At 31.7% G+C, this 16,187-nt stretch overlaps 1 protein-coding gene across 4 annotated transcripts in view; it reads right to left on the minus strand.

Moving 5' to 3' along the window:
• Window positions 1-16,187, minus strand: part of LOC110037104 — a 38,565-nt gene that overhangs the window by 5,321 nt on the left and 17,057 nt on the right. For 2 of the 4 annotated variants that reach the window (XM_020741682.1, XM_020741681.1), the window contains exons 4-10: window positions 11,074-11,158; window positions 10,782-10,903; window positions 10,368-10,392; window positions 10,195-10,278; window positions 10,057-10,086; window positions 9,856-9,961; window positions 9,563-9,761 (exon numbers count right to left, since the gene is read on the minus strand). In XM_020741682.1, coding sequence (XP_020597341.1) covers window positions 9,698-9,761; window positions 9,856-9,961; window positions 10,057-10,086; window positions 10,195-10,278; window positions 10,368-10,392; window positions 10,782-10,903; window positions 11,074-11,158 — 516 coding nt within the window. In that variant the 3' untranslated portion in view covers window positions 9,563-9,697. The other 2 variants (XM_020741683.1, XR_002295290.1) reach the window with 2 other exon arrangements.

Raw genomic sequence — 16,187 nt, forward strand, 5'->3', positions numbered from 1 at the left:
GGGGCCGGGGGGGATCTTTTTAAATACTTCAGCTTTATTTGTCCTCAGTAGACTGTTTAATAAAATAAAATAATTGTACATGAGTTATGGTATGTGGTATTATCCTCAAGGTACTATAAATTTTGATCCTAGGGAATATCATGGTAGATTTAGTGAATATTTTGCAAAAGACTGTTCTAAGGTTAAGATATTTTGTAGGAAACAATAGGAAAAAGATTTTACTATTTATAATAGGAAAAAATTATATTTTTGAAAAACTATGATTTTTAGAATTACGTTTTTAAGAGAATTAAGCCTCTACAATTTTTTTAAAACGGATGCCATTACTCTTTTTGAAATAAGTGTAGGATAGCTATAAGTATTTAACTTTAGAAAGAGGAAAGTGAAATTCAAAAGCATTAAAGACATATCCAGATATAGTGATCCTCACATAAAATAAAAAAGATTGAAAAAGATCCTTAAATAAAAATAAATAAATAAAAAAGAAAAAGAAGTAAAGCAAAAAGAAATGACAAGTGAAGAGAAGCTTGAGCAGAAGCCTCATTAAAAATTAGTTTTACTTGAACCTTCCTATAGGAGAAAACTTAGATCATGCCCTAAACTTATTTTTACTTTCATAAAAAGTATTAATTAAATATTTCTACTTGAGTACTTTAATTCTATCATTTATGCTTTGTAGGATACCAAAGTTTAACAAATTACAATTAATTTTGAAATAGATAGAAAATTAGTATTCCTAGGGTGAATACAAAATAATCTTAAACCCTAGTTTTAGTCTAATTCAGTAGATTTCTCCTAAGTTGTACTAAGATATTCCTGAGGCAAGACTATAGAAAATCTTAATGAAACCCACTATCTCAAATTAACAGAATTAGTTTTAAAGTTGTAGTGTAACTTGAGGACAAGTAATGTTTAAGTTTGGGGGATATTGATATATCTTTTAACATGCTTAATTTCCTTTACTTTTTAAATTTTTTTATGAATGAAATTACACTTTAAATGAAGGTATTTTTATGTTTTTGGTGCACGTATGATAGGTAAAGTAATTGGAGTGAACTGGAGTGAAATTGGACCGAAACAAGGTAATTGGAGCAATGTTGAGTGCAGCAGAAGTGGTGTCTAGGTGTCACTTCCTGAGGCCTAAGCGTCAGAATACGACGAGGAAACAGAGAAGGCGGCGCATAGGCGCTACTTTCTGGCGCCGAAGTGCCAGAACTTTCCGGAATAGTTTTATGGGAGTTATTTAGCGGTTCGGGCCGATGGAAAGAGCAATTTTTTGTCATTTGGAGCATGGGGACGAAGTTCCCAAACTCCCCATGGACTTCAAGAAATCCATATTAGGAGTAGGATTCCACTAATTAAAAGGATTTGTAAGGGAAGTTGATAACATTTGTAAGAGATTATATCAACAATTGCAAGGAGCAGTAGAGAACTGCAGTGGAAGGATCTCAAAGGGATTCAAGCTACGTATTGTATGTTTTGATTGCATTGTAATCCATTAAACACGTATTTAGTGAATTTGTTTTGCAAAGTAGTGATTGTTTGAATGTCTTGTGATCCTTTAAAATACATATTTAGTTTAATTGCTTTGTTCATGAAGTTTTTATTAAATTTATCATGCATTGTGAGTAGAACCCCTATGCTTTTCTTTTGTGATGATTAGGTAGTAAGTGTAGGGCGTAGAAGTTTAAGAATAAATCTTAATTTTATATCTGATGAATGTTCTTCTAGACTTAATTTACATATCTTATCGGCCATAAGATTTGTTAAAATTTATTGTGGCCCATTTGACTTGACCATGAGTGGTGGTGAATCAACATGAGAATGTTCACATTGTCCATTTAACTATGAAACGTAGTAGTTATGTGGCTGTGCAAAGTTAGGAAGATAAGTATTCTGGGAGGTTAAGATTAGATCTTTTTGGGTGATAGGCGGGGCATACAGGTATGGGGAGCTTATATGTGGCACTAACCGGCACCGTTGCCAAAAGCAAATAACTAATTAGTGAACTAATTGTATCTATAACTCGGAACAGGGTAAATAGGCATATGCCATTTTGTCTCTACTTTATTTACATTCATAAACTTTAAAAATATAACTTACTTAATTACTCACAAGAGAAAAGTACTTTTTATCTATCTTGAATTTCACCTTATTAATTTCTCTAGATAAGTTTTATCATAGAATTAAAATCGTAACTTAGAAGTAGTGATAGTAAAACTACTTTTATCGACACTCCAAACTAGGATCTTATAGTAATAGACTAGAATTTCATCTAAAGTGAATTCATCCTCAGTTCCCTATGGGATTGATACTCGGGACTAAAGAAATTTTGATATTACTTGAACGATACATGTACTTGTGTTAATACCAAGTGAATAGTCTTTAACCGTGGTAAATCTTGAGTTATATAAATTTATAAAATATACTTTAAAATTATAACATCAAAACCCTAAATCACTAGGTATACCGCTGAGAAAGTAGCGGTCACTTTAGCTGCAAAGTCCAGGTAAGCAGGTCAAAATGTCTTCATGCCTCCCCATGTGATGAATGACTCTTTGAAATAGCAACAACAAATAAAGTGTTGTGTTAAGTCATGTGAGGGGTTGTACACATGGAAGCGAACAATCGTTGAAGTCGGGGTATGAGCGAAAGATAAAAGAAATGCTTGTATGGAGTATTTTTCTGATTTTTACTCTTTCGCCCTCTTTGTTTGAATCTATTTGCACCACAAAACAACAGGTTGTCTCAACCGCATCGATCTTGTAATATATCATGTAGTCATTAACACAGCAATCAATTCTCTGACATTGTAACCCTAACTTTGAAACCAATTTCTTAGTTCTGTACAGCTCATCTGGCACTAAATTCCTTGCAGGATTTGTCTCTTTTAATAATGTTGTTACCTGATTGAATGTTTTTCTGGGCATGTTAAAATCAGATCTGATGGTTAACATTCTCAGCTCCATTGATAACTTTATATGTGTTATGAAACTATTCCATAAAGGTTGTTGTGCAGCGTTCAGTAAGTCATAAAACTCTTGTGATTCATTGTTTGGTGTTTTAGGTTTGTGTTGAATGCACTAAACAAATTGAGCTCTTTGAGCATCATGAATCATTTCCTCATATGAGTTTGGATCGAATTACTCTACAAGAGGGGCATAACTTGTCGAGGCACCTCCTTATTCGAACTAAACATCTGATTTTTTCTCACCATTTGCAGTTCAGTAGAAATAATTTAGATTGAATCATCTGAGATAAAAATCCAACTTAACTTCTTCAGGTGGCAAAAACACTTGATTTTTGTGTTTCACACAAGACCGTCGAAACATACCCTCCAAAATATCTACATGAATTCATCAACGCCGTTCAAGAACTCATCTTTGAGTTCTTTTCATCCTGGATATAATCTGCTATATATCCAAGCTCTCAAATTACGAACATACATTTGCAGCATAGATGTAACGTTACAAATTAGTGAAACTATTACGCAAAATAAAAATGAAAGACTTGGGCTATATAAATATGAAAATTTAAGTTTACATGTACAAAAAATTAAGTGGGTTTGCTAAATGAATTCTTTTTCTCCATTTTATCATATTGAGTGTCATACATTTATTATTCTACTATATTAAGATCATTTTAATGCAATATGCAAAAGTCTTTTTAGGATTACCTCTACCTTTCTTAAAATAAGTTATATCTCAAACATCTACTCTCCTAATTGGGTCATCAGTTAGTCAACGTTTGATCTGACCAAACCATCTAAGGTGACGCTCTCTGATCTTGTATGCCATTGGAGCTACTCCAACCATTTCATTGATATATTCGTTTCAAATTGTCTCTCGGTGTAAAGCCACTCATCCACCATAACATAAGTCTAAACTTACTTTTATGCTTCTTTTAAAGGCTAACATTCTGCACCATAAAGCATTGTAGTCCTCACTGTCGTCTTATAAAATTTATGTTCAAGTCTAGGTGGTACTTTTCTACACACAATAAGCCTTATGTATTCCTTCACTTCAGCCATCCAACTTGAATTTTACTAATAACAACCCCATCTATATCATCGTCGTTTTCAATAGTAGACCCAACATATCTAAAATGTTCATTGATTTTAATGACTTGATCTCATCCATTGCTATAACCCCGCCACTAGATCCACTACTACTAAAATTACATTTAATGTATATAGTTTCAGATTTACTCAAACGAAAGCCTTTCTCTATGTTTGACCTTCATAATTCATGTTTGTCCTAAATTCTCTCTTGTGTTATCCACAACGATACCATCAACAAAAAGCATACACCATGGTACATCCTCTTGTAAATGTCCAATCCTCTTGTAAATGTCCAATAAGACACTCATAACTAAAGAAAAAAAAGGATTTTAAATTAAAGCCAATCTCCAAATTACATACCCAAAATCAAGTATATACATAGTTAAAGTATGATACATACCTTCCTCAATGTATTCTGGTTGGAGCAGAGTGGGAAGAAGAGAAATAAGAGAGTTTCGGTGGTCTCTGTACGTAGGCCACGCACGTTGGCTTCCAGGTAGCTCTAACGGTGACTGTATTGTGAGGACTTGAGCGAACCCATGAGGGAGAGGGAAAGGGGAGAAGGGGAGTGGCGTGCGATACTTTCGGGCAGAGGTACAAGGGGAAAGAAAATGGAATTTAAGAACACGGGATGAGTAAATTAGGTCATTTGCGTCGAATTTCTGTCGAATTTGCGTTGAACTTGTTCAATGCTAACAAGAAAAGTATTTGAGATGTTTTTTTCCGATGCAAACTTTATTGTAAATCCAAAGTTAAATTTTGTCATTTCCGGAGTACTTATACCGATGAATTTTCCGACGTAAATCGGATGCTAATTCTGACGCAAATATCATAATTTATTTTTCATCGCTTATCTAACGCTGCTATAAAATGTGAACCTATAGTGGTTAAATTACCTGAAAACAACTCCATTAGTAGTAATTAAATGTCTGAGATCAATTAAAAACTAAAACATTAATACTTATACAACAGAAAGAGCTTTTATTGATTTTATGATATGCATATTCAACATCATATGGTAGAAATTGTGTATACGGTTGAGATGAATCTGTAAACAGCCGAAAGCCATTGCTGAGATAAATATGCATAAATATGCATGCAGCAGAAAACCAAATGTTGCAGCTTTTGCTTTCACATGGGACAATTTATTTATGAAATTGATTTGAATCATGGAGAATAAAGTACTAACAGATAATTGAAGCATTTAACAACAACATTTGAATGTGACTAACATTAGCTCCATACCTCTCCAAAATCTCCAACTTCCTTTTAAATTAAACTCAACCTTGCAACAATTTAATTTTGTAAGGAGATCAACATCAATTGATGATTAACATGGATATGGAATTTCTTTGTTTGTTTTTTGTGGTTTCATTGGAGAGATGGAAGAAAGATTTTGGAAAGGTGTGGAGGTTTTGGAAACACAGCATCTAAATTGGGGAGTTATGTGACTAACAAGAAGATATTAATTAACAGAAGCATTTATAAGCAGATTTTAAATGTGACTAATAGCAGCATTTAATAGCAACTACTAATAGCAGCAATTTGGAAAGGTATGGAGCCAAGGAATGTTATGCTGCAGGAAATAATAACTAATAGATGCTACAACTGAACACTCTTTGTGATATAGCTGTAACTACTACTGCAAGGAAGTTTGTTACATTAATAAATTAAACATTCATTTTTATAAGGTTTAAACTTTCAAAAACAATAGCATTTATGAATGTAACATACCATTTAATTCCTACGTATCTACATATTTAATATATAAACTTCAATTTTTACATATATGCCACCTTCATGAAAAAGGTGTATTTCACTTTTTTAAGTTAAAATATAGGCCTTTTTTATGTGAAATGAAATATTTGAGTGGTATAAAAGTAAAAAAGTGATATTTAGGTGTAAGATATATAAATGCATAGTAGTTGAGTAGTATGCATGTCAAAGCACATGAAAAGTTTACTACTACTTTCACAAACAGAACTTGAGAATGCTAGGCAATTAAGAATAAAAATGTGTTGCTTGCGGCTTACTTTTGAAGACAAGAATGTCATATATGCAGCTATAAGTGATTTTTTTTTCTTTTTTCTAATGCAGCTATATGAGATTGAGAGCTGCTACCCACTGGTTATATCCTTTACATAACTAGATGTTGTTTATTTAAGAATGGCTGTTTATATGTAAACCTCATATCATTTCACATATAATATGTGACTAATTTTTAAAAAGTATGAAGCAACTGCATGAGGCTTGCTTAGTTAGGAACCCAAGAAATTTGACCCTGACGTTTCTATGGTTTAACCATTCCAAAGGTGTACACTTATTATTATGGAACTTCAAAATAATGTTTTAAGGGACTGTAGTAGGTACAAAACCCCCAACATAATTGTTCTTTAAATAAATTGGTAAAAGCACTGGACAATAGATTTACACACAAAATTTTAACAACCTGCTATAATTGCGCATCCTCCCTTCTGATTGGTAATTTCTACCGAAAATCCATGATCAACAAGTTTTGTTCTAAAATGTTGGTACACTCTTCAACTTCAGGCATTTGTGAATTTGTTTACATAGGCCAAATCTGTAAATAAATTTGGACTTCGTGTTATTGCTTTCTAAAACTTTTCATTTTCATATATTCTTTGGGTGGCCTCTTGACCTAGCAGTGTTAGGTATGCTAATATGTACTCCATTTACTATAGCCCAATGGTCTGGTAGAGTTAATATTGAACATTTATGTCATTCTATATCTGCAATTATAGTTAAAATGACTTCGTTGTAATAACGAATTAATCTCATATGACATAATATTAAACTGATAATATTTTGATAATCAAATATATAAATATGCCATAGAGAGTGCTCCCTTCATGTCAATGATTGGAATTACATGAATCCACAGTAAATTAGATATTTGCCAAAATCAACAATTACATTCTCTACTATCAATTTCTAATTTGCGTCTTCATTGATGCATTCAATTTTAGCCTAGTTAGAAGTTGATTGTCTAATAATGAACTATTCTTTTCTTGTTCCTATATTTCTAATGTATTTTTCAGCATGTGGCGCCAACTCTCCTCTCCACTCTAGTGAAGGTCAATCTCCTCTCAGTCCTTTACTGTTATAGCACTCCTATGATCACATCAACCAAGTTCACAACAGACTTAATTTTAGCTTTTCTAATCCATGAATTGAATGACTCAGAAATTTTATTTGTTGTAAAGATTTTTAATTTCAAACGAAAATTCATATTTTGACCACATATATAATTAATATAACAAATGCGAATGGACATGAGGACAATAATTAACTAATTTAACCATTTTTTTCATCAAATTGGTGCTTAGTATATATATTTGTAGCTAATCATATCAAGTTTTAAAACTTATGACTACCATTACAAAGAAAACACTTCTTCAAAATCTTTATGGCGTCGTAGAAGAACTCTGTGCGACACACTTTGAAATATTATTTTGATTGTCTCGCTCAAACCTTTCTTTATATCATATGTAAAATCAAGGCATATTAAATCACAACTAATTGATTCAGTTAACTTCTTACAAAATTGTACCCATGTTTTCTTAGATTTTAATTTAATGACTGCAAAAATTAATGTAAATAAAGCATTCTTACCATCCAAAGAATTTGTGAATAGCAGCGTAGCATTGGGCCCAACTAGCGTAGCATTGGGCCCAACTAGATGCAAACCCACTAGAAATCTATCAATACAAACGATCTTGAAGCTAACATAAACTCTCTTGAAGAAAAAACCATGTCTACTGTAAATGAGTGAAATATAGAAGCAAAATTTTATATTGATAAATTATGCTCTTAGTGCAAGTACCCGCTTATAGTATCATCGATAGATCAAAAAAATTTTATCTGACTTGTTCTCTTAGGCATCATAACTACATATATGTGGAAGACTATGCATACTCTCTAAATATTTGTTTACTTATTTTGAATGGATATTTGGATGCATTCTAATAATATCTCGAATCTGATCAACCAGACGTGCAATTCTGTTATAATCACCACTTCAGCTCGATCACTTTCATCTGATAGTGTAATCCTATTCAATACATCAATATCACTTATGATTAACTTGTAGTCATCCGGCGACATTTCACAAAGAGTATAGCTCTAAATTATGTCATTTTAGTCAATAACTAACAGCTTTGATCTTCCCTTTTAGCACATGAAAATTTTCCAAATACTTCTCAGGTTTAACAGATTTCTGCATTCCATCATCTTTTTTCTTTTTTGACAGACCTCATGTTTGGTCGACTTTTAGGGAGAGAGGCAATGTTCCGCATATGAGAGGAAGGGCTTGCGTAGAGAGATGTGGCTTAGACGTAAATGACAAAGTTAGTGTTTCACGTAAGAGATAAATCGACCAATGAGGGGAAGACTATGATTTGCTCAGGAATATATGGCCTTGAGCGATAAGCAACGGAGAGTTAAATGACACAAATGAAAGTTCACATTTGAGCTATTTAGAAGATTTTGAGTGTGATGTAAGTTAGTAGTAAGTTTAGGGTGCGATATATGTAAAGAAATTTGAGTGTGATGTAAATTAGTAGTAAGTTTAGGGTGCTAAATATGTAAAGAAAAAATGAGTTGAAGGTGCCACATATGTAAATCCCCCTAATTTTATTTTGCATGCATTTTAGCTGGTAGTTGTGGAAAAAATATATTAAAATACTTGTATTCAATCAACATCATCAAAATCAACTAAGAACAAGCAATCATTGAGTTCCCCCATCCATTTGTTGACAATCAACCACTTTCATTCGCTAATAAAAGACAATATAATATGAGATAATATCATTCACCTAGTATGGCTAATTCAAACAAAATTTAATTCTAATATTTAAATTTCAAGAAAATTTTATGGTTTTCATTATAAGATACATAACTTCTTCTATCCTCATCACAATAGCTAGTATGGTATTCTGTGTTTCTGAAATACTTTTTTGCATCAGGTATTTCTTACTGAAAACTCAACAAAAACAAAAGTTTTTTTTTTTTTCTAGTTGTGAGAACAATCTAGTTGTGAGAACAAAATAAAATAAAACCTAACTCTACAATATAGCAATCAAAAATGAGAAATATATATCAGTACTAATTTATTTGCAACTAGGCTAGATAAGGCTGGGCAAAATTAGTGAAACAAACATAAACTATAGAGTTATTACCTAAGACTTGTTTCATATGCGACAAGCTATTAAATACTGAGATCACTCTAGATAGCAAAACCAATTGATTTTGATATTACAATGGAAGTTACAAGTTATGGAAAATCAGTGTTTCATCGCAATGAATAATCAATAAAAAACAATGATAAAGAAAAGAATTTTAACTGGGAAAAAAAAGCCTAGAAACAAAAAACGACCTTAAGAAAGAAATTCAAAATTTTTTAAATTTTAATTTCTTCTTGAAGAATAATGATATACAAAGCTTGTGAATCATGATATCTACTTCACCTGGAAACAATAATAATTTCAAGAAGCAAAACAATATCATTAAATTGGTATGTATTCTGAAATTGTTACATTCCAATAAATGTATTATATGGAAAAAGAACCAGAGCCAAAAATTGCAGATTGCTAGAGCTGATTGCGTGTTCAAATACCTTTAGGAGAGAATCACGAGTCCAAGATACATAGATCCACATAGAAATGTGAAAGAAATTATGCCCCTGTATATGATTTAAGTTTCATAAAATCTGGTACAGATCATACTAAGGGATTCATTAATAGTAAATTAATACTTTATTAAGCATAAAATCTCACCAGATGACACCCCATCCAACTCCATTGCATGGGCAAGGGCAAATTTCGGCAAACTTCTCAGCATCACTCGAGTTGACTCTCCGAGAAATCAAATCATCATAGATATCTAAAATACAAAAGGGCATATAGAACTACCATGATAATTTGTAGAATTTTATTAGTAATAATTTGATGCTCTAGTCAATCATTATATAATCATACCATAGACTGAAAACAAGCTATTCATTACACCTGAATTTGCAACAGAGAAAAATGAGTTACAATTATACCAGAACAAATTAGCCTCATGAATTTCACAAGGGCTGCAGTTCAGAGAGAACTGGAAAGGTTGAGGTTCACCTATGAATAAAATGGCATATCGAAGGATGCGGACATGAGTAAGTTCTTGTAATACCCATATAATGGCAACAAAAATGATGAAACCTGCCAGTATTGTTGACAAAATTAAAATTGTCCGTGGTCAGATGAAGCAGATCTGCAAACATTTATAAGAAAAGGTTGACTGAGTTTACCAATACAAAGTCCTCGAAGTAACCACTGCATTAAGAGAAATAGCCAATTAGCAGTTAAGAAAAAAAGTTAATTACAGGTTGGTGACATACTTTTTGTTAACTAAGCATCTTGCTGCAGTTTACCTCAGATTAGAAAAGGAAAGAGCATACATTCCACTCAAGTCCCATGCATTTACATATCTAACAGCTAAATTTCAATGTTTACATCCATAAAACCTTACCTATAGATGAAAAGGTGTATTAAACTTCTTAACAGTTAGAATAGTAGCATTTTAATTTGATATTAAAACATTTGGTTATATAAAGTAGAAAACAAGTTTGAAGTGTTAAGCATGTAAATACATAGGAATTGGGCAGTATGTATGAAAATGACCCAAAAAAAGAGATGAAACTAACTTAGAACCAACAACTTACATTTTTTGCAATGAATAGAACAACAAATAAAGCAAGAATGAGACAACCAGCAGCAATCCTTGCGGTGAGAAGTTTAGTTGATGCCAGTATAAAAACTAGTCCCCACAATGATGAGCCAAGATCTAGGCAAAGTGAAAAAAAAAACAGAAAAAAACTTCAACTCCAATAGGATGATAGAAGATTGAAGTTCACTATGAAACAATGAGCTCTAAATTTGTTTTGATATTAAGCCTTTCTTTCTGAAACAGGCCTGTAAACAGAAATAATATTATGCAGAACAAAGATACATTACATCCAGCAGGCAAAATCACGCAGTACACTCCACCGCGTGTATGTGTCGCACCACCCTCATCTGCATGAACTTGAATACCCTCCACCTGCATCAGTTTTGATCAGGAGCTTTCCAACTGGCAACACAAGTGTTGTTTGAAATATCTAACAATAACAAAAAGGTTGATCATAACAATTTAAATGAATGTATAATATCAATACAAAAAAAAATGAGTTCACCTAAAGGAAAGAAAGTAAAAACGAAACAACTAATATTAGCTTTTTGCCAATTTAGTCGAAGGAGCTAAATTAAGAAATAGCAATATGCAATAGTGAGGTTAAGATTGAGGTTGAGCACAGAATATTGGTTAAAAGTGCAGAAACAAACTGCTACCATACTTCTATAACCGACTACAACAGGGTGGTCAGTAATTCTTCTATTTTATGAAGGGTTAAGACAAAGTATAACGGTTATGTTGATGATGCATAGGATAGGAAAAGAACATTAAAAAAAAATTCTCCTAGAATGATAAATATATCCAGAATTTTAAGAGATTCAGAGCAGCATAACCCCAATAAAGACAAGTAGATATAATAAATAATAATGTTATGGCAAGCAATCCAATTCTACAAAAGTAAACATCCTTAGAGCAGCATAAATTCAGAAAAAAAAAAAACCATGGAACCTCCATTAACTGAGAGTCAGAAGACGCCAACAGTTATCATAAAGGCTATTAGAAAGTCAACAAGTGACATCTGCTGATTAATGATACTTTAGAAGGAAATGATATGAACTGCAATCCAACTTAATGGGCCACACGAGTTCAAAAGATTAAAGATAAACACTGAAACAAAAAAGATTAAGCTGAATATTACATTCAAATCAAGATCTACAGACCAAATTATAAATAGATGATATGCAACCAACAAGAAAGGTGACACCACCAAGAGTCAAATGCAATGTCCCAATAACCCACTCTCAGAATATAAATACAGAAGATAAGAGCAAAAGTTAAAGCGTCTAATGCAAGAGATTTGAACAAGTATAGTATAGGGATTAGACATTTCACTGCAAGCTACATTATTAGTATAGAAAATAAAAAGTAACTAAAAAGCTTGCTTCATTCATTCCCCAATGGGTCTTTATACAAAAAAAAAAAAACTACTACCTAAGAAATAATTGAAAATAATTGAAAATTACTAATTACAAAAAAAAAATTAAAATTTAAAACTGCTATTCAAAACTGCAATCTTGGCCTGTGGGAGGAGGGAGCAATCCGTGGCACTCCCCTTTCATGTTGATCACATGAATTCGTAACACTTCTCATTTCATGTTAAGCACATAAATTTGTGACTCATGTTTCTCCTTACTTAACGCACGAATACGTGGCTCCTTTTATTCCCTCTTTAGCAATTCTGATACATTAATACACCCCCTCAAACTGGATGATAGAGATTCATCATGAATGCAAGGTTGCAAAATCCTCTAGTAGATATGCTAGCTATCTTACATCCCATTAGAACATATGAAATAAAAACTAACCCATTTTTCAAGTTCTCTTTTATGAAATATATATGAATGGGCAAAGTTGATGGCAAACTTGTCGTCAAAGTGTATTTTAGTAGGACTTTTTCATTTGATTTTAAATTTTATAATATAATTTTACTCCATATAAATTCACATATACCTCAAGCAAATACTTTGAATTCAAAATCGACACTTGACATTGACTTAAAAGAACCTTTTTTGCTCCTCTTTATTAGATTTTTTTCTCAGTAATATACAATATCATGATATGAATCTTCTGACCACTAGTGATCCCACATGGTTAGATTCAATATAATTTTCTATTTGTAAGGATTCATGTTTTGTATAGTAAATCTATTTTATAAGATTTGATTTTAGAGACCTGAGAACTCCATAATCATCACGAAGATGAGATTCCTTTGATTTATGCATGTATTGAGTTATGAGAATTACAGCAAAAGAGAAGTTAAGATGCAAGTTAGATAGATAAATTATTTTCACAACTAATTTTTTATGTGTCCAGTTCCTAACCTAATTGAGTTGATGTTTCATTTGGATTACAATCAATCATTTTTGCTTCTCACAAAGGATACATACCATAATTTGTTGAAATTTTCTTAACTAATAAAGACACCTTTAACAATATATCATCAAATATTTGCTATTAGTTTTTATTTTATAATTCATATCTTTTATTGAAAACACCTTTAATCATATACCATCAAAGTATATAATAAAATTAAAAGATTTTCCCTCAGTGGAATATTTTATCAAGGGTGTGTGATCTCATTCACTTTCTTTATATCCCATTTGATACATGACTTATATAAATCTATAAAACCATAAGCATAAGATTATTTAAACCAATATAATGGCTTTTTTAATCCTCAAGCCTTATTTTTTGTAAAAGAGCCGTTGAATTCTAGTGGAGTATGCAAATCATCCAAAATTATAAAAGAAGCATTTTTCACACCATTTATCGTACAAATCATCCAAAATTAGCCATCAAAGAAGTTAAATTATGAATTATATTCATCTAAGCAATATGAGAAATGATTTATTAGTAAACTATTCAATAGGATTGAGTATAATATTTTGCTACTAAGCTTATTTTGTATCATTCTAGGCTTTAATCTACTTTACATTTTAATGAGAAATACTTCCGACAATTTTTTTTCATATTTTTGTAGCAAAATAATTTTCTAGGTGCATTTTTCAGGGCATTCGTCTCTTCTCTCACAACATCCTAAGAATTCTTATTTTCCAATGCTTCAAATAGGATTCTTAAAATTTTAATGATGTTAGAGTAGATAATAGTAAGGAAGGCTGTGTTTGTAATATAAAAATTTTTAATCGATATGTATTTTTCTGTGGGATACAAAAAGAGAATGTGGGTTATAAGTTAATCATTATTTATGAGAGTTATTTGACAATAGTTTTGAACATTGAGCTCGTTGGAAACTTTGGATGAGTTATAAACTTCTTATATATACTTAAAGTGGTTTAATGATAAGAATAATGTGTTATTCTTATGTCTTAGCAACTGAGAGCTCAAGATAAAAGATATTAAATTCATCAAACTTTCTTCCATTTAGTTGTTGAAGACTAATTTGAGTAAACAAACACGACATTTTTATTAAACATGACATCTCTTGATATAATGAATTTTTTGGTAGTCAAGTAAAAATATTTATAATTTTTTTGAGTAGATGCATATCCTACAAGAAACATACTTAAAGTGAACTAGGATTAATTTTATCCAGTTGTGGTCAGTATATTTAAATATGAAAACTAAAAATTTTAAGAGAAAGTTTTGAGAAAAATGATTTTTGTGAAAAAATTCAGAAAGATAGTTTAGATGATTTTTTGAATTAATCTCCCTTGAGAGTATTATATTAATGAGATATGTAAAGGTAAGAAACTTTTATTTACTATCATTTAAAAATTTTATTTTGAAAAAAAAAATTTTAAATAAATTCTATATTAAGAAATAAAGATATAATTTAATTAAAATAATCCAAGCATTATCGCTCTTAAATTTTTAACATTGTTGTCCAATTAATTTTTTATTATTGAGATAAAGATTGAAAGATTAGGACCTAAATAATTTTTTTAGTTGAAAAGATAAAGTCATGTCATCTGAGTGTAACCATCAATGAATGTAAAAAATCCTTTCGTTCCTAAGATATTAGAAGTTTGTGAAAATCCCCAAATATCAAAATGAATTTGGCGAGGGAGCGCTAGTGCCGGACACGAGATCATGTCTTGAACAGACTTAGGATCGTGTCCAGAATTGTTATAGATCCAAAGTTGGACAAGTTCAGGTTGATTCATTCTTTTGGTGAATCAAACAGAACCTAAGGGCCTTTTTTTGTTTGACTTAACTACATTTGTAGTTGTTTTGTACTCTATTATAAAATTGTTTGCTTTGGATAGTTTGAGCAGCTAATTTTTTTATTATTTTGTGCTATTTTGAGTTTTTCCTCAAGTTTCTCATTTTAAGTGTATTGTATAATTTCTCTTCTTAAGTGATGTGCCTGTAACTTGATTGGAGAATGTGGTAGATCCTCCTTGGAATTCATGCCACATCGAACAGTCACAGGACGGCTTTTTCTTGATGCCTTTCCTCATGGCAGCAGCTATCAACGTTGTTCTCTTTCTTCTTTCATCCAGAATAGTAGTCATTGAGAACCATATCCGGCCTATCTAGTGTTAGTTTCACTTCCTCACTGTTTTGTAATGCAAAATAGCAATTATCATCTTGTTTCCTATTCAAATCTTACTTGCATCTCAGGCTTTTGCTCTTTAATATCATCCACAACTTACTCAACCTTATCGACTTTTAAGCCATCAAAGACGGATGTCAGAATTATTATGAAAGGAGTAGAGGATTGTCGGTCAACTTTTTTTTCGATTGATTAATTATGAAAAAATATGATATATGAAAATAATTTTTGAGATTTAATTTAAATATAAAAGATATATAGTTTGGGTTTTGAAAGCAGTGTGTTTTAGTTTTTTAAAAAAAATGAGACCAAGTGGATCTCATTAGTCTGATAGTTTGCATAATCGTGCCTGATACCGCGAATACTACACCTTCCCGAGAGATAAGTGTAGACATCAGCGATAGACCCAATCCTGCAAACTAAGAGATTTGTGACATCCGTTTGGTCTGCGAACCTTTTATATATGACCGACAAATTCCCCTATTTAATACAAAGATTAAATAGGGTTTATTTTACCTGGGTTCCAAGTTCCCTATAGAGGCAAGCCCCTATAGTTAATTACATCCCAAATGACGGGAGTCACTTGAGAAAACTCTCGATAATGATCAATGGTTCTAGTCTTCAAGAATTCAAGGTTCAGGTTTTCAAGGTAGGACGTAGAATGGCAAATGGGAGTGGCTCAAACATGAACAGTTATTTCAGGAGTCCAAAGGAAAGAAAAGGTAGGGGATGTCACAGATCCTGAGGAGAACCCTCAGTGACTTCCCAAACTATCCTAATGTGTGGCTGCATTTTTAGAGATGATGTTATTTAAATGTTCAATCCTGCCAATTTTATTACTTAGGACTTACATTTGCATAATACCCGATTATACAAATAGCC

Source organism: Phalaenopsis equestris, unplaced genomic scaffold (assembly GCF_001263595.1).
Source record: "Phalaenopsis equestris unplaced genomic scaffold, ASM126359v1 Scaffold215229, whole genome shotgun sequence".
NCBI classification, from domain to species: Eukaryota; Viridiplantae; Streptophyta; class Magnoliopsida; order Asparagales; family Orchidaceae; genus Phalaenopsis; species Phalaenopsis equestris.